The sequence below is a fragment of the Silurus aristotelis genome (genome assembly GCF_946808225.1).
Source record: "Silurus aristotelis genome assembly, chromosome: 6".
Taxonomy (NCBI): domain Eukaryota; kingdom Metazoa; phylum Chordata; class Actinopteri; order Siluriformes; family Siluridae; genus Silurus; species Silurus aristotelis.
Window position 1 is genome coordinate 3,965,702 of NC_139579.1, and position 20,231 is coordinate 3,985,932.

The 20,231-nt window shown below is 38.6% G+C and overlaps 1 protein-coding gene across 1 annotated transcript in view; it reads left to right on the forward strand.

Moving 5' to 3' along the window:
* Window positions 1–20,231, forward strand: part of npr1a (natriuretic peptide receptor 1a) — an 86,515-nt gene that overhangs the window by 1,286 nt on the left and 64,998 nt on the right. Inside the window, exon 3 of the mRNA XM_083544265.1 lies at window positions 1,755–2,489. Within this exon, the coding sequence (XP_083400391.1) occupies window positions 1,772–2,489 (718 nt within the window). The 5' untranslated portion in view covers window positions 1,755–1,771. The remainder of the gene's footprint in view (window positions 1–1,754; window positions 2,490–20,231) is intronic.

Sequence of the window (20,231 nt, forward strand, 5' to 3'; positions counted from 1 at the left end):
AATTGACCCTATTGATTTTAAACACTTACAGTGTGTGGAAAAAGTGTGGAAACAACTAATCATTTATGGTTTTTGAGACACAAGTATGTTCATTTTGTTTATAAGTGACAAACAAGGTTAAAAGCCAAACTGGACAGTGAATGACTGGAAGAAAGTTCTGTGGACAGACGAGTCCATATTTGACATTTGTGTCTCTAAGAGAAAGAGCTTATGTAAGATGGAGAACATCGGAGAAGGTGCTAGAAGACTGCCTCACCCCCACAGTCACACATGGAGGTGGAAGCTTAATGTAGTGGGGTTGTTTAGGAGCATGGAAGGTTAGAGGCTTATTCTAGTTGAAAGGAACCAACATGGCAACCATTCCATACTTCAACACCATGCAATTATGTCAGAACTTCACCATAGTACAAGACAACGACTCGAAGCATACATCTGTAGGTGTCATTTAAAGCCCAAACAGTCGACTGGAATTTTATCTATCATGGAATGGCCCAGTCACTGAACCTAAATCCTATTAAACTGCTCTGGGATGAACTGGGATGAAGTGGATTGATCAGAAATAACACTTTATTTGGCTAATTGTACAAGACGCCTTGCAAAGTATTTTAGCTGAATGTTTGAATAAAGGAACTGTCATGATGCCAAGAGTGTGCAAAGCTTTTATTCATGTTTAAAGAGGATTTTTTTTGTAATGAAACTAAAGTAACATCTGTACATTTAAATATTTGTTTGCTCAAAGTAAATATTTATATCGTTAAATGTGCCAGTGTGTTGCATAGAAACAAAAGGAACATGCATTTGTCTTTTAAAAAACAATGAAAGACGAAGTGTTTCCTAACATTTGACAGGCTACGTACAATGATGAATGTCTTCCTATAGTGTTGAATAAACTCATAGTTTAGGATTAACAACAACAATACAAGAAGTAGTCCAGCTTTAGGATATGACCTGGAAATCTATTAAAGGTCCACAAAAGGGCTCTACAGTATAAAATATGTATTTTGAGATATTGTAATAAATAATAATGTTATACAGTACCACAGGTTTAGTCTACAGGAGAATATTTAACATTCTTAATACTAATATTTTGATTATAAAGGCTAGACATTGCTGTGTATTATATGTACAGATGTACAGTATGTTGTATTTAATTGTGTCAATCCCACCTTTGGATTGTTTTCATCAAATTTGAATGTCCTCTTGTTTGTTTGTCTTCTATTATGAAACTCTGTGTCTCCATTTTTTTTAGCAGATACTTAAAGTATATTTTTACATGATTTCTTTTGAATTCAAATTGAACTCACACCTCATTTTACTAGATAATCAGAATATGGTAAAATATTATGCATGTATGTGTTTGATTGCTAGACGTAACCTTTGTACAATAAAATCCTATAGGGGTTAAAAAACTATGTGAGTTTATTCTTGTCAGTATTAAAACATTTTAAATGTTTCGTTTATTTTTTTTTTTGTTAAGGTGGTCTGTGTTTTTTAGAATTTAGACAATTTCTGAAAGATGTAGATCACATATTTCATGCTTTCGCATATTCCAGGTCTTTATAAATGTCCCTAAAAATGATTCGGCTATGTTATCAAGACCTTTATATGTTGATTACATAGAATTAAGATCTTTGATATGGTCAGAATGTTGGTTTGTCTGTTGATTCAATGGTCAGATCACGTTTAGATTTGGTTGTACGATTGTTTTCTTCTTAAAGTGTTATAACAATTTACATGTGTTATTTATATGTCAGGAATTTAGGTGTTGAAGATGGTGGGATCACTGTGGCTGCCACTTTTGGTTCTGCTCAGCGGAGTTTCTTTGGGAGTCGTGGAACTGGAGATGGTTCCTCAGCATGGAGGATTGCCTGCTACTAAGAACATCACCCTGGCTGTTATCTTGCCTCTCCATAACACAGAGTACCCATGGGCGTGGCCTCGTGTGGGTCCTGCTCTGAACTTGGCCGTTGAGAAGGTCAATTCGGACCCTACGCTGCTTCCGGGTTACCGCATGCGCCTCGTTTTCAGCAACAGCGAGAACAAGGAGGGTCTGTGCTCCGACTCGGTGGCGCCCCTTGTGGCCGTGGACCTAAAGTTCGCCCATGACCCTTGGGCTTTCATTGGACCAGGTTGTGACTACGCGTCTTCCCCGGTCGCCCGCTTCACCACACACTGGGAGGTGCCCATGGTGACTGCTGGTGCACCAGCGATGGGCTTTAACCTGTACTCTTCCATCACAAACACAGGACCAACACATGAGAAACTGGGTGAGTTTGTTTTGAAGATGCACAGAGACTTTGGCTGGCAAAACCACGCATTGTTCCTGTTCCACGACCAGAAGAATGACGATCGGCCGTGCTACTTCGCCGTGGAGGGGCCGTATACAGAGATGAGAGAAAAGAACATGACGGCCGAACACATCGTGTTTAACGAGGATGAGAGCGTGTCCTTCCCGGATCTCATCCGTGATATAAGCCATCTAGCACGAGGTGAGTCGGAAACTTTCAACTTGAACTCCGCTTGTCAGTCCATCTGCCATGATGGTGGACCGAGTTCCAGGTCAGGATGAATCAAACTGTAGAAATATGTTTAAACAGGGAACACTGTAAAAAATGTATTAATGTCTTAGCAAGATTATTAAATGTAGAAACTTAAAACCTAGAATTTCTTTGACAATTTTCAAATAGTTTTTATAAAGAAACTCAACATCTGCCAGTTACAAATAGACACATCAAAGCTTGAAATGAGTAAAACAAAAGTTTGAATAATATCCTATATTTGTTGTGTAATCTAGTGTAAGACTATACTGAATATATTATATATACACTATGTGGACAAGTACTGGGATACCTACATTTAATCAAATTCTTCAAAATGTTTCTCTAAAATCGGCACACAATTGTTTAGGGTCTTAAACAATTGTCTTTGGATGTGGGAGCATTTCATTTTCAATTCACTTGAACTAGAAGACCCAAACAGCCCATAAAGACACAGGTTAGAATGGAAGATCTTGAGTGAACCTATATTGCCATCGAGCTCTGACCTCAATCCTATTGAACACCTTTGAGATGAATGTGAACGCTGACTGCACCCCAGGCCTTCTCACCTCACCTACATCACTACCTGACTTTACTAGCACCATTGTAGCTGAACAAATCTCACACCAATCTCCACAAACACACTCAGAAATTGAGTGGAACTAAATCTTCCCAGAAGGGTGGAGGTTAATAGAACAGCAAATGGGAACTAAATGTGGTATAGGATGTTCAGAAAACACAGGGAAATCTTTTAATCAGGTGTCCACAAAGGTGTTTTGTTGAGCAGGATTTTCTTTATTGTTAGACTTTGCCAGGTTTGTTCTGATGAAACCGAGAAGTGTCTAAAACAATAATAGTCGTAATAGCTGTTCATACTGAATGATAGCACAAGCCTTAATGCTCCCATAATACCAAAATGATTTTTTTTGTGTCTCATGCATAAAATGTAGACATCATTGTGTTTCATACATTTTCTTCATCTTTTTATTTTACAATTTAGTCATTTTTGGCAAAACTGTCAAAAAAAAAAAAGACCCTGTTTTTATTCAATTTGCATCCTATAAATAAACACTCTAGATTGGTCAGTTCGTTGTTTTTTTGGTACAAACAATTGTGGAACAGGGGTGCAGGAACATCTAGAGCTGTTCTTGTATACACCTATTGGACATAACATTATGACTGGTGACACTGATTATCTCTTTATTATGCCACCTGTTAGTGGGTGGGATTTATTAGGCAGCAAGTGAAGATTTTGTTCTCAAAGTTAGAAGCAGGAAAAATGGGCGAGCGTAAGGATTTGAGCGAGTTTGAAAAAATTGTGACGTCTAGACGACTGGGTCAGAGCATCTCAAAAACTGCGGGATGTTCTTGTGGGATGTTCTCAGTCTATCAAAAGTGGTCCTAGGGAGGAACAGTGGTGAACCGGCGACAGGGTCACCGAGGCTTATTAATGCACGTGGGGAGCGAAGGCTGGTCCGTGTGGTCCGATTCAACAGACGAGCTCCTGTAGCTCAAACTGCTAAAGAAGTTAATGCTGTTAATACTGAGGCAGAACTGTTTTGGCAGCAAAAGGGGACAAGGCAGGTGGTCATAATGTTATGCCTAATCGGTGTAAGAAGACTTTTGCCTGTCAAGTTTCTCATGATGCTCTCAAATTGTAAAGTCTGGCAGTTTTACATATTATTTACATGTTCCATATTCCTTACTTTCTGTAATAATGCGTTTCCTATCATCATCAGTATATTTACATCTGCATTTACGGCATCTGGCAGACGCCATTATCCAGAGCGTCTTATATTTATCTCATTCATACAACTGAGCAGCTATGGGGATAAGGGCCTTGCTCTGGGGCCCAAGACTGGCAGTTTGGTGTGGCTGGAATTTGATCTCATGACCTTTAGATCCAAATTTCACTGCCTTAAACACTAAGCTACCACCTCCCTAGTGGAACCAGCGTAATCAATTGAAGCAATCAGAAGAACAAACGCTTCCAAACCTGATCCGGATCACACCATAGTTTAGTTGGGGAGAGCCCCAGAAAAGTGTTCCCTGGATTTTTCCTGTCAGACTTGTTTGCCAAAGTAGGGCTGACTTCTTGTAGATTTATTTGATAGATTTGGCACACTGTAATGTTTTGGTCCACGACTGGCTGTCATCATGCAGACAAACTGCTGCTATGCACGAGGTTTTATATATTTGGCAGAATGTTCCAGAATGTTTTTCTTGAGCTAATAGTATAATCAACTTGTATGCTAGTGCATTGTTTCATGAAAACATGCGTAGGAGAGGCTTGTTATGAAAATAAAAAAAAAGAATGAAAGAAAAAAACTCAGTAGGCTCTCCCGAATGAATAATACAAAATGGCTTAGACTCTGTTTTTTGGGGTACGTTTTTTAACCTGTGGAGAATTTGGCTTTTAGGAAAGCTTTGCTCCTAAATATAGAGAAGAAAGAAAAACAGAATAAAATAATCACATTTGCTGCTCATCTTTTAATCATTTTATACCTTTTTAGAAGTACAGATCGCCGTCGCTCGAAGCCCGGTTTGTGAGACGCGACGTCTGTGAATAATTACAGTGCTGATTTGACCCTTTTTATCCAATTAAGACCAAACAGCACTCAAATCCTCGTTGAGAATATCGCCTCGTCTCTTTTCCCATGACATAATGCCGCGATCGGGCCACGAAGTGTCAGATTGAAGACACGCATCGTTCTTTCTCACAAATCTTCTATTACTTCACATTCTTTCTCTCTCTCTTTCTCTCTCTCTCTCTGTAGTGTCTCGCGCTCGAGCCGATCAAGTGGTAATGAGACATTTTCTTTCGTTTTCAGTGTCGATCCTGTGTAATTGCCTGCTCTATCATCTGATCTCTAGAGCGTACGCACGTGTGTGTGCACGAGTGTGTGTCAATTTGTGTGTTTGATTCTAGTGTTCGGTGTGCCATGACGTGCGCTCCGTCATGCAGAAAGATGGCGCTGGTTAGGAAATTCAAGACAGTGAGGGAAAAGCAGGTTAAAAATGCTAGTCAGCTTTTTAATAAACACACACACACACACACACACACACACACACACACACACATAGACACATGCATTCCTATACTCACACACACATACACTCCTCTTCACTCTTTTTTAATGACACTTTCTGGCATGCCTCAGGGCCTGAGCTCACATACAGCTTATCCTTTCACTGTGCCTCAGGCGCTTCACTGCAAACAGTGTTCATTAAACCTTTTTTTTAACATTTTGCTTTAATTAAAACGAGGAATGCAACAGCTTTCAGATGTTCTTCACGTCGATTTGGTCCCTATAGTTAACATGATTACCACAGTGGTGAAATAGTTAATATAGTGCATTGCAGCAAGAATAAAATGCGACATGCTGCACAGTTTTATCATTTCACAGCTAGATTTATCGATGTGGAATGTCCGAGAGACAAGTTACTTCCTGTTTTCACCGATGTTATAACTAAAATTAACTTAGGAATTTATGTTACAGCTGCAGTAAACGTATAAACTTTCTTTTCGGCTTCTCCCGTTAGGGGTCGCCACAGCGGATCCTCCGCACGTTTGATTTGGCACATGTTTTACGCTGGATGCCCTTCCTAACGCAACCCTCCCCAATTTATCCGGGCTTGGGACCGGCACTAAGAGTGGCTGGGGATGGTTCCCTGACCGGGAATCGAACCCGGGTCGCAGCGGTGGGAGCGCTGCATCTTAACCACTAGACCACCAGGGGACTAGCTGCAGTAAACGTATAAAATTGATTATTGCTTGTATAAAAATGCCCCTGTGCACAAAGCTAGCTCCAGGAATATATGCTTTGAAAGAAATAGAGTACATTTGGGATGAATCGGAACGCTGACAGCACACTTCTTACCTCAACTTTATCAGTACCTGACTAGAATCTAGTGGACCACTTTCTCAGAAGAGTGGCGCTTAATATAACAGCAAATAGGGGACTAAATGTGGAATGTTCAGAAAGCACATGTAAATCCTATGGCTAGATGTCCACATACTTTTGTCAGTAATGTGTATATAGTATAATATACTATATAACATATATTATTATACTTAATGCACATGAAGCTTCAAACACCAACATGACAGTTGGTGTGTCTTCAGACACACGGGTTGTTGATTAAAGATGTTTTTTTAGCAGAGAATGACAAAGACCTAGCATCCTAGCATCCTAGCAAGTTCACCACGGTGCAAAAAAATACCTACAAAAAACAGCCCTGAGACATGAATTTTAGACTGAAAGATTTGATTAGTTATTTGAATATATTCAGCCCACTGTGTGAGATGAATATCGATTGATAGATTTAGCTGCTTCTTTCTCAACGCTAGATTTACGGGTGGATAAATCAGGAATTCATTATCTAGCCCATGAGGCAAGTAAAAGCTGCAGGCTGCTGCCTGGTCGTTGTTTTATTTGCCAGGAAACGTAAATAGGCAACAAAAAAAACTATTTGGTAACATTTGCATGCGAACTAGCATGCTAATAAAGCGCAAGGCATTGGATGACATTTCAACTAAGAGCTTCAGAGTTCTGAAGCTAATCTCCCCTGAAAGATACACTACATTGTCAAAAGTATGTGGACACCCCACCATCGCATCTAAACATCGAAAGATGGATGGTGCAGAATTGTATAGAATTCCATCTCTGTTTGCTACGGTTTATAGATTTCCCTTTACTAGAACAAAAAAATTATATTGGGGAATATAACATAGAAATACATAACATTTTTAATTAATGCAGTTTATTATTATTAACATTTGTGAACATAAACATTCGACATTTTTGTACAGTTTCGAATAAAATGTGTGCTTGGATAAATAATATATAAATGAATATTGTATAATATGTTATAACAATAAAATTGAAAGAATGAATCAATTTAAATGAAATACACTATTTTATTATATTGATTACATTTTGTAATTCATTAAATTAGCACAAATTAAATTGATTAAATAAAAATTAAAAATTGTATTAAATAGTTTACATTTGTTGTTGGGTAATACAGATGTGTATATAAGTGTGTTGGTGTGTGTTTGTGTGTGTGCGCATACAAAAACGTGACACCCTTACTATATACAAAATATAATATTTTAAAATATATTTTTTGTATAAATATACAAGGGTATTGACACACCTGACATTTCCAAACTGTTGGTTTGTGTGGTTTTTTCCCCAAACTGTGACCTCAAAGTTGGAGGTACACACTTGTATGGTATGTGTTTGGATGCGGTATTACATTTTGCCTTCACTTGAATTAGGAGACTCAAATCTGTTCCAGCATGAGCTCTATGAAGATGCTTCACATGGGTTGGAGTGGAAGATCTTGAGTTGCCTGCTATAGAGCTCTGACCTCAAATGTGTTTATGGATCGATATGAACGTTTACTGCACCACAGGCCTCCTCACCTCACCTACATCAGTACCTGACTTTACTAACACTCTTGTGTCTAAATGATCTTCACAAAATCTAGTGGAACCTTTTCCCAGAAGAGTGGAGGTTAAAGTAACAGTGAATGGAGACTCACTGTGGAATTGGATGTTCAAAAAGCACATATGAACTTATAGTCAGGTGTCCACAAACTTTTTTTGAATCAGAATTAAAGCATCTAATCAGAAAACTTTATTGATCTTATAAAGACATTGGTTTTGGTGTTCATAATGGTGTTGAAACTCGAGTTCCTTTAAACATGTGTAGAAGGAAGATAATTCACACTATCTGATGTCATACAGATGAAGATGCGATTTCTCTTTTTGAGTCAGGGAGTTTTTTCCTTGCCAGTTGCCTCCGGCTTGCAAATTCATTCTGATATCCGCATTCATCAAAAACTGCTCTGTGATCATTTCCAAAAAATCAAATATGTTTAGTTTAGTGCTGAACATAAAGTTTGGTTGAGAAATCGTGTCCTGCACGTCTACATCTGCAGCAGGTTCGAGATTGGTGCATTCAGCTTGTGTACGGAGCCGTTCAGATGCTCTGCGGCCTGAAATCCTTTACTCAATTATACGCACGCTTTTTACGAGCACATGAATGTCATAATCATCGTACTCGAAGATTGTCTCTCGGGCGCTACTCGATGCCAGCGTCCAAAATTCATTTCTTCGACATCCGTTCCACCCACGCGAGCGATTCGGATTTACCGTTTTGCACCGAATGACCGGATCTCGCGTTTTTATGAGCATCAGCGTAAATATTCCCACACTCACCCAGAAATTCACATCTGTAAATCTGCAAACGCTTTTTCTGACCGAGTGTAACTCAAATCCCGGGGCTCAGCTCAGGGTGGATGCGCTGGATTTTGCCTTAATAAGGACACAGGCACTGGTGAATGGTAGATATTTCCTGAAAAAACATAATTTGCCCCGACTTTTGTTCCTCGCTGATTTACGGCTCTATTTTTGGTGTGATTTCTGCTACAATGTGCCGGACTTTATATTGACCATGTTGCTTTAGAACTGACCTGGGAATTGATTCAGGGAGTTAATCAAGCCCAGATGGCAGGAGGATGGGGAGCAGGAGTAAATTAGATAAGGTGCTTGCCCACAATCCTTTTTTATTTATTTATTTTCTTCTCTCAATTCACTTACACATCCATGACCTTTGGTTTTCATGATCACTCACGAAAGGGTTTGGATTATATGAGTGATTTTCTTTTTTGTGTATATTAAAGCTCATATTGGTTAAAAAAAAATGTAAGCAATTATTTTATAACAGTTTTATTTATCTGGTAGGTGCTAAACTGCATTTTGTTGCTGTGTACATGTACTATGCAATGACAATCTATCTATCTATCTATCTATCTATCTATCTATCTATCTATCTGTCTGTCTGTCTGTCTGTCTGTCTGTCTGTCTGTCTGTCTGTCTGTCTGTCTGTCTGTCTGTCTGTCTGTCTGTGTTTCCGTCTGTCTGTCTGTCTGTCTGTCTGTCCGTCTGTCTGTCTGTCTGTCTGATTGTAATTTTAGAATTCAGGGTTGCTAGGTTTTGCTTATTGGTCTTGACTTTAATGAAACACTTAAACAAAAAAAGAAATAACACATTCTGGGTTTTATATTTGGAGTTACATGAGGAAATTTTGTTGATTTGTTATCATCAGTGCTTCACAAGACCCAGATGTCCCATTGCATCCCATATTTTAAACATGTGACTGTATCCTGGTGCGTTGGCTCACGTTAGAGGTTAATTCAGACGACATGGCGAGGTTCAGCACAAGATTACATTATACTGTCTCTGGGGTGATCAGGTGTGTTTACCCCTACAGCCCTATTTACTTAATCAAAGCTGTATGTGCATGTGTGTGTGTGTGTGTGTGTGTGTGTGTGTGTGTGTGTGTGTGTGTGTGTGTGTGTGTGTGTGTGTGTGTGTGTGTGTGTGTGTGTGTGTTTAAGACAGCTGAAAGACCTGTGGGTTGTTTGTAATTGGTTGTGATTTTAGTAATCCATAAAGTTGTACCGTCGTCCCTCAATTTATCGCTTTTACAGAAAACTGTATTTTTCCGCTTATTTATTGGTTGTAGTATCATCTGACGTCAAAAGAAAAGGGTTAAGTTAAAGACATATGTCACCAGATTTAGCCAATAATAAATAAAGCTTCTAATCGTATGCAGAGAAATAATAATGCAACAATATGACATTTATTTGAATGAATTTTATGAAATTGTTTTTAGAGAGACAGATTAAGATTATGTGTGTGAGAATCGCATCTCATTGCCACATCTATATTAATATTGAAGCTGTTATAAACTCCTCGCTCTTATTCTCATTGTAATGTTTTCCACTTTGTTCAATTTCTCTTTGTAAACTTATTTGTTACAGCTGTTTATAAAGGGGAACACCTTAACTTATAATTGTGACAGAATGACCAGAGCTACCTGGACATTCATTAAAAATTCGTTCAATTTTGAGAACAATTTTGTCAAATGTTGTCAATTGTCGACCTGAGCACTGTGAATATACCCAGAGGAGGAACTACAGCATCTTTTTACAAAACTAAAATGAATAAACATATCGTAAATGCCTGTGCAGTTCCATTACCGGCCTGTTCCTAGAGAGCTTTAAAATGTGGTCCACTGAACAAACTCCGTTTGCTTACATCTATGTCCTGTTTGTTCTTCTTAGAACATTAATTCTGATGTGTGATAATTAAGCTTCTCTAATATAAACCAGCTGTCCACAGAAAATCATTCTGAATCAATACAGTATTGGTAAAAATCTGCCTGTGTAGTAAAATTGGCATGTGCCATCTGTCACTTTGAGTGAAAAGTGAATCAATCTGCTACACAAATCATAATTGTGGACATGTTGTTCTGCCGGTGGTCCAGAATGGCTTGACCATCTGTGTCTCTATCATTCTGGCGCATGACTGTCTAATCTTTAATCTATTTACACTATTTATATATGTTGAACTCCATGTAAAAAAGTCGCCTGTTATGATTACAATCTTCAGCTTTCAAGATTGAGTAAGTTTGTGCTTCCTGAAGCCTCGGGTTCCTGTTCTTTTATCACAGGAGTGGAAACCGATGTAGTCTTCTACTGTTGTAGATGTTTTTCTGCTCAACATTGTTGTCAAAAGTATTTATTTAGGTTCAAGTTCAAAGCATTTCCACTAAGGCAGCATCTATCGATTATTTTAGTAATTAAAAAGTCTACTAATTAGTCCATCAATGAATATGAGTAATCAGATAAGAAGTTATTTTTTACTATTAAAGAGCAATATTAAGTATTAGAGGTGTAACACTACACAAAATTTCACAGTTCAGTATGTACCTCAGTGTTTAAGTCACAGTTAGGGGGAAAAAACGAAATTGCTTGTCATTGTTAATATCCATTTTATTTTTTCCATCCATTTTCTCCCGCTTATCCGTAATTTGGGCCGCGGGGGCAGCAGTCTAAGCAGGCCCCTGCCTTCGACTGCTGCCCAATCCTCACAGCACCGTCCCTTACGGTCCCTCCTGCAGGTGGTGAGCCCACGGAAAGGCGGCCCACGTCACAGACCTTGATATTTCCCTCGTAAGGGACCCCCTTTTTACCCCTCATTGTTAATAAACGGAGTTTATTATAATTAACATTTGTCGCATTAAGCATTAGCCGCTAGACACGTCCTAGTGCTATGGATTCTTTATTGGTTTCATGCATGTGCAAAACAAATCCTATTTCCAGTACGGCGCAAGTAGCCACAGTGACTTTAAATGTAACTATGTTTTGCACATAATAAGGATATCATACCAACCGAAAGCCCTGTACCGAAAAACCTTGCTATGAATATGTGTACCGTTATACCCCTACTAAATATACAAGAGAAAATGACAAGTAATTAGTTTCCTTTTTAGAAAAAAATTCATTTTTATTGCTGAAACTGCATACAAGAATATCTGTGGAAACTAAACCCATTTAGTGCATTTGATTGCCATCTTACATCCAAATGCAAATACAAATTATATATATATATATATATATATATATATATATATATATATATATATATATATATATATATATATAAAATCATAATTAAAAATAATAAAATCAATTTCAAACTAATAAAAAAAAAATAAATAAATAAATAAATAAATAAACGCAACTTTGAAACTTTCTGTTGTGTTCTTTGGCCCAAGTCTTCTCCTCGCCCCTCGCTGTTTTCTCTACGTTCCTCCATTTTTCATTCCACAGCAAACTTTTTGCCGCCATTTCAGAGATCCAGCTCGAATCGCATAAGGTGCTTGACAGGATTCGAAAAGAAGGCAATTCAGAAGTGTCAGGAACACTGGGAGCGCTGTATTGCTGTGCAAGGGGACTATTTTGAAGGTGATAGTGTGTAAGTGTAGATAAATAGTACAGTAAATAAGTACTTTCTTGTAAACAGAACGGGCCTCGAAACTTTTTGATACCACCTCGTATGTGGAAGATTGCAGATAGTGCTTTTCTTCCATTGTGATTCAACATGCTCAGGAGCTCTAAAAGGTAAATTTATCCGGTTTCCATAGAATCACATGATGGCCATCTGCCTTTCCTTGATAGGTGCCTTGTGCTAGAATAAAGCAGGCTGGTTGAAATTGGAAATTGACCAAATTATGAAGAAGTAATGAGGAATAATAGTGATTGTTATTGTGACTTTTTAAACTGGTGAGGAGTCTAAATCTGGGACGAAATGCTAAAAAGAGAGCTGTATTATTTGAAGGCTAAGACTTGGATAGTTGTGTGTCATCAGCATGGAACTGACAGGAGAAAACATGTGATCTTATTCCAGAGCGCAGTGATTTCACGAATTGGAAAAGAATTAGGTAGACCGTGAACTGATCCCTGTGGAGCTCCTGTAGTGAAGAATGTGAGATAATGACATAGAACCATTCCAAGCTGTGTGCTCAGCTGAATCCTGGTGATGGGATGAAAATCAGGTTTAAGCAGAGCTGTCAGGGGTCTGTTGATTGATTCAGAGTTTTTCTCAGCTTTCTGGAATACATAGTGACAGTTCTTTCAGCAAAACTCCTCGTTGTTGTTAACAAATGATAACGTAAAAAAAAAAAAAAAAAGAAAAAAATGTGAATTACCCGGCGTAACATTTGGAGCCGTATTATCTTCTCTACCTTCTCTTTGGAGTCTAAATTGATGTAATTAAAGAAAACAACCGTGCTGCACGCCATCTGAGATCAGCTTGGCTCTGTTCTCGGTGTCTGTGTCGGGTGCTGGCGGCTTTTTCGGCAATCACCGTTGTTTTTATGGGTGTTTTTCAGTTTTCTTGTGAGGTATATACTATATCATGGGTCTTCAACCGGGGGGTCCGTGAACCCTAGGGGGTCCTGCAGAGGGTCCGCTAATTAATATTGAATCACAAATAATTTTTTGGTTTAAAAGAATTACAATAAACATGGGTGAAAACATCAAAGAAAAGATATTCAATTTCAAAAATATGATAATTATTACATTAAAGTATCAGGGGGTTCCTGCTCTATGTTTCTATAATCTGAGGGGTCCTTGAGCTGAAAAACGTTGTAGACCCCTGCAATATATGGACAAAAGTATCGGAACACCTGACCTACGCGGTTCTTCCCCCAACTGTTATCACATATACAATGTCTCTGGATGCAGAAGCATGAAATTTTCTCTTCACTTGAAATCGGAGGCCCAAAACTGTTCCAGCATGACACTACCCATGTGCACAATGTGAGCTCCATGAAGATATGGTTTAAATGGGTTGGAGTGGAAGATCTCCTGCTATAGACCTGGTTTTACTAACACTTTTGTGGCTGAATTAGAAATGAGCTGACTCACGTAAAGGACATACAGATTCACAACCTAAAGAGCTTTGCAATGAGATAGAAGGGGATATAAAAAGAGGATTAAAAACGAGACATCGATGGAGAGAAGTTTTCATTGAAACAGTGTCAATGGGTTGGAAAAGTGTGTTTTTATATTTGTGCTACATTGTATACAGGGCATAATGATAAACCCCTTATATGTAGTTCCTTTTCTGAGTTTTGTAGATTGTTATTCACACTTTTTCACTTCACGACGAGATTATGTAATTCTCTCCGTGTCTCCAGGGATCTGTCAGCGGCAACTACCTCACTTGTAGCTTGTGAAGAATGTCGCAGCTACTGTAGGTTTTTGACTGGCACAAAAAAAAGGGAACACGTCACTCCGGTTTTGTCCTCTTTCCATTGGTTATCGAAGTATCGGAAGGATTTTTTAACACATTTTTTATTGTTTTTTAAAAGCAATACACAGGTCTCAGTTGAAGAATTTTTTTTTTATCTTTTGAAGGAGGGAAATTGCGATTTGGGACCCTTGTGTTGTTTTATTTGTGTGTTTAAATGTGTGTGTATTTAGATTTTTCCTACATTTTGTGAAGCGCTTTGTAATTTGTGAACGTGCTTTATAAAAGTTGAATTAAGACCTGGTGTTCTGTGCTATTTGATTATCGTGACGAAGGCAGCAGAGGAACAAGATGTTCCAGAAGCAGTTCTACGCGACGTTTTCACGACATATTTTGTTTGTCTTTTGTATGACGACTCGGTTTGCACGAGCCCATTCGCTGATGAACTCATTAACCACCCCTTAACCGAATTTTCTGCCTTGTCCCCTGGTGGTCTAGTGGTTAAGATGCAGCGCTCCCACCGCTGCGACCCGGGTTCGATTCCCGGTCAGGGAACCATCCCCAGCCACTCTTAGTGCCGGTCCCAAGCCCGGATAAATTGGGGAGGGTTGCGTTAGGAAGGGCATCCAGCGTAAAACATGTGCCAAATCAAACGTGCGGAGGATCCGCTGTGGCGACCCCTAACGGGAGAAGCCGAAAAGAAAGTTTATTACAGGTCCTCATTAAGAATCCAACAGAGCTTACGCTTTTTACGTAACGCACATGTGAAGAGAATAAGGACGCCTTCCTCCGTATCCGTTCGCGTCTCTGGAAAGAGCGGTGTGAAGCAATTTATTTCCGAGAAGGCTGCCACTTTGGCTCAAGTGCACATTTTTAGAGTGAACGCTTCACCGATCTGCCCCCCTCCCGTGTTTAATTAAAGCAAAGCATCTATTTACCTTGGTTTTTTTCCCGTAAACGGCTCTGCAGATCATTAATTCTTGTGGCTTGACCGTGGACAGCTGTTCAGCACAGAGCAATAGCAATTGCTGCTCACCTACAAGGAGAGAGTACAAGCTCTTGGGCAGTGTCTCACATCAAGACCACATGCATTATCATTTGCTATAAAGTTTCCCAGTCAATCATGAGAGTAGTTCATGACAGCGCCAAAAGTGCACCAATGATTTAGTGATTTCAAAACAATCAGCTTTTCTTTTTTTGTGTGTTTTTTTTAGTGTGACTCAAACCTGGGTGATAAATTTAGACTCTGAGGTAGTACTCCCAGGCAGTGGGAAATGACACTGTTCGAGTTCCCATGAGTGGGTTGTCTTTGGAAACAGTGCACAGTTTAGGATGGCAAAGCCAAGGGTATGACAATGGAACTCGCTCAAATATTTTAGAAGACTCCTCCACATGTAGCCATTACTCATTAATCTACCGAACAGGCATTTTTCAATATGGATGGAGGACTTGTCGGGCAGAAACAACAGGTTTCAGCCTGGGAACTCAATTTAGGGAGGACCGGTTTGTGTGATGTTTCAGTATATTGCTTTTCATTTAAAATCTTTGGGAGAGATGAACAATATTTTGGCTTATGGGTTTATTTTTATTTGTAGTTAAATTATAATGGAATAGAGGATTATGTTTTTTTTTTTTTATTGTTCCCAAAGTCATTATGTAGTAGGAATTATTTTACCATGTACGTAGCATATCAGCAGAATGGTGTTATATAAACTATGCATGATTATTAATTTGTAAGTGTTATTAGTGTTGAAACATTGTGTTCCAACAAACAATCAATCAGAATCTGAATATTTTATTGATCCAGTAGGGAAATTATTGGCTTGCTGTTGCTCACAGTAAAATTGAGATTAAAGTGAAAAAATAAATTAAGTAAATATGCATATTACATTATATATCAAGTGAATTGAAATGTGTAGGAGTAGTGAAACAGATGGCAGAAAAAGTGAAACTAAATGAGAGTTATGCAAGGTATTGCACAATATGGTAATTATTATTATAAAGTCAAGTCAAGTCAAGTTTATTTCTATAGCGCTTTTCACAACAGACATTGTCTCAAAGCAGCGTTAAAGAAATTTAAGAGTTAAGGTGAACGATGTGTGTTTATCCCTGATGAGCAGCCATGGCGACTGTGACCTGGAAAAACTCCCTTAGATGTCATGAGGAAGAAACTTGAGAGGAACCAAACTCAAAAGGGAACCCATCCTCATTTGAGTGACATCAAGAGTGTGATTATAGTCTTTAAAACAATACAGAACACTGGAGAGTGAGAACTAACATGAACACTGGAATGTAAGATGGAAGATTAATACAGTGGAACCCGGTTATCTCGCCCTCTGTTACCTCAACAACCCTATTAAGTTGACGTTTTTGAAGTGGAACCGCCAAATTCTCGCTTTTTCTAAGCATTTTTTATCGGTTATGTCGACTTTTTTTATGTCGCCGAACCCTGATATCTCGAGCACAAGGGGGGAAGAATTTGCCATTTAACGTCGGTTATCTCGGTGCAGCCGCAGAAGAACTCGCGGAAGTGGCGGAAAAATCAAGCCTTACAGCTGCTACAGGTGTTTTATTGTATACTGGTGAATCTCTGCTGTTAGTTAGTGCTAGTGTTCGTAGTGTTAGTAGGGGCGCGGCGCGGCTTTGAGAAGAAAAGAGCAGCCGTTGAGAGAGTGCCGGTGGGAAGACACGTACCAGGATACGCATGAGCGATAACAACAACCGCCGTGAACCAACATATACCAACAACATACCATACCCATACCAACAGAGTGTGGAAGTTTAAATAGGAGCTGGTGATGATGATAAACGAGCACCAGATGTGCGCGATTGAAGCCGGGAGCTTCAGAGAAAGCGGTCGAGAAAACACCTGCCACGCTGAAGGGGGCGCCGAAGGGGGCGTGGCAGGTGGATTCATGACAGATAAACATGTACTGTATGTATTTTTATAGCATGCCTTCATCAAACAAATCGCGGCAACGCTGTTGTGTAAAAAAACCCTTAAAAAACACGTGCATGCACATTCTCATTTATTAACGCACATCATGTACATAAAGAAATTTCAAGCACGTTAATATACTGCCGCCATTTTGATTTTCGTTTATCTCGATCATCGGTTACCTCGATGCTTTTTGGCGATTCCCTAGGACATCGACATAACCGGGTTCCACTGTATTAGTATATGTATTAGTATTATTGCACTGGAATTATTGTGCATAGTTGCCCAAGATTTTAACATTATATAATTGAGGCATGAACATTTATAACTACATTTATATTATTTATATCATCTATATCTATATCATGGACCAGCTGTTTATCTCCTGTGGCTCTTTGTGGTGCATCGTGGTTGTATGAGGCTGTGACTGAATGTAATTCTCTTAACATCGAATTTATTCTCAATCTATTTTGAGTTTATTCGCGTCATTTTAATCGAAAGTTTAATCTTTTATTACTACAAGTTTATTCTCATAATTGTGACTTTATTTGTAAAATATTACACTCGTAATCCCAATGAGCAGCTAATTACGGAGAGATCGAGGCAATTTTTTGTCTATTCAATGGCAGTATGTGTAGTTTTCCTAACTTACTGTTCTGAAAGGATTCTGGAGGCGAGAACATTTTCTTTCATGCAACATTTACTTTTGGCCCATGGCCTCAGTCAAGATTAGTTTTTGGCACTTCATAGGAAAATATTTCTCCTCTGACCTCTGACCTACTCGAATGTTTTACCTCGATTAGTCAAAACATTAAAACCAGGTCCCCTTTGTGCATCCAAACAGCTCAGCCTGCCAAGAACCAGACCCCACAAAACCTCTGATGGTGTCCTGTGGTGTCTGACACCAATATGTTAGCACCAAGTACTGTAAATTGTGAAGTGGAGCCTCCATAGATCCAATTGATCAGATTAAAATTTTGACATTCTTATCAAAGACTCCCAACTTCTACCTTTTGCCCATTTTTCCTACTTTTAACACATCAAAAATTCACACATCACCTGCTGCCTTATATATACATGACTGAATTGTAGCACAATAATCACTTCACATGTCAGTGGCTCTAATGTTGTGGCTGATTGTACTGTACTATTTTATAATCATTGCAGAGCTTTATTAGTGATGGTAGCTGATCTTACGCCACAAACATCTGGCTTGGCAAAGCCTTAACACACACACACAGACACACACACACACCTCTATTATGCTCAGCACTCGTGTACCCCAGCAGCTTTAATGAGCCTGTCAGACTCTTATTAATTGCATATGATTACATCTTACAGTAATTGTGCCTTTGGAATGTGTGATGGCTGAAAATAGATTATAGTCTCTTATAGTCGCTAATTTGTCTGGCAGAGGAAAAAGGCTTAATATGAAATGTAAAGATTTACCTCCTGGTGTTTGGCCAACCTCTGTCTAATAGAAAAATACCAGATTTCTCTCTTAGTCTCTAAAAACACTTATGTAACAAATACTCAATTCTATAATCAGTTTTGGAATATGTTACAATATTGAACACTTCTAGTATTGTGCACAACCTTGGTGTAAGAAGAGGCTGCTCAGGGCAGATTTGATGCCCTATTTGATAGACAGCTACCCTCTAACACACACTCAACATATCCTCAACACACACTCAATCAATCAATCAATCAATCAATCAATCTTTATTTATATAGCACCCAACATCTACCAGGTCGAACCCCCTATGAAAGTGTTTGGATCTGACCTGTCCACTTCATTGTAAAAGTCGGAAGTGTAAGTAGATTGCATGACATGAAAAATATAGATATTTATTTATGCATTTGTATATCAGGTAGGTCATTTTGACTTGGTCATTTTATAAGTAGCTCGCATGCTGAAAAAGTGTGTGCACCCCTGCTTTAAAGCATGATAATAGGTTTAGCAATTTTGCACATACACACAAAACATAAGCCAAAAACCTGCTGCCTTCACCAAGCTTTCGCCTTTGGTGCCTATTTTTAGGGACGTTATACAAAAACCATAACAATACAAAGCCGGATGAACAATTGAACAAAGGTAATTGAAACAGGAACGTTATCACCCTGCACAAACAATGTCTTCTTTGCAAAACTGTTAACATGGAAGTGAAAAGTTTGCTGCACTATGAAAGAAAAGAAAATCAATTGACCAGCTACGAGTCTGTGCTAAAGACAGGAAGTTTGTGAGCTAAATTCCCCTATTAAGCCAATTAAAATGGCAAGCCTCCAGATGTGTTTCTAAGTGTCTCCATTCATGTTTAGAATTCATCCACTGGGGTGTTTTAAAGGTCTTTTTTTAAAGGAAGCCTGTTATTATAGTTAAAAGAGCGGGTTGAGATTATAGAAGGGTGCCATGGACCCGCAATTATTTTTATTTACAGAAGAGATAGCAATTAAAGCACCAACTTTATGGAAAGGGCAAAATGTAAAAAAAAAAAAAATGTAATATTTGCAAGACCAAGGCATTTCTTTATGAAGTCATTATGGAGCCCCCCTCTTTTTTTTTGGTGTGTTTAGATTTTCTCTAGTTAAAAAAACAACAATTTTGTAAAATTAGTCTGTTTCTTCTTCTTTTTTTTTTCAGTGCCATTCCCAAGATATTATACATATAACTAAAGCAAACTACGTCAAAACGTGTGGAAACCTGACCATAAGATTCATATGTGCTTTTTGAACATCTAATTCGACATTTAGTCCTCAAACCGTTCCAATTCATCCCAAAAATGTTCAATAGGGTTAAGGACAGACCTCTATAGCAGACCAATGAAGATCTTCCACTCCAGCCCATGTAAAGCATATCTTCATGTTTACAGAGGTATTGTCATGATGGAACAGATTTGGGTCTCCACGTTCAAAGGAAAAATTTCATGCTACAGCATCCAAACACATTTTATACAATTGTGTCTCCATCTTTGCGGTAACAGTTTAGAGAAGAATCACATGCGGCTGGAAAAAGTCAGGTGTCTCGATACTTATTTACACATAATGTAGATTAATAGATTTTTTTTTTACATTAACAATCTCAAAACATTCTCAATGTTCCTTGACTTTTGTCTAAGTTTCTAGATTCTGGATCAAACTTCTT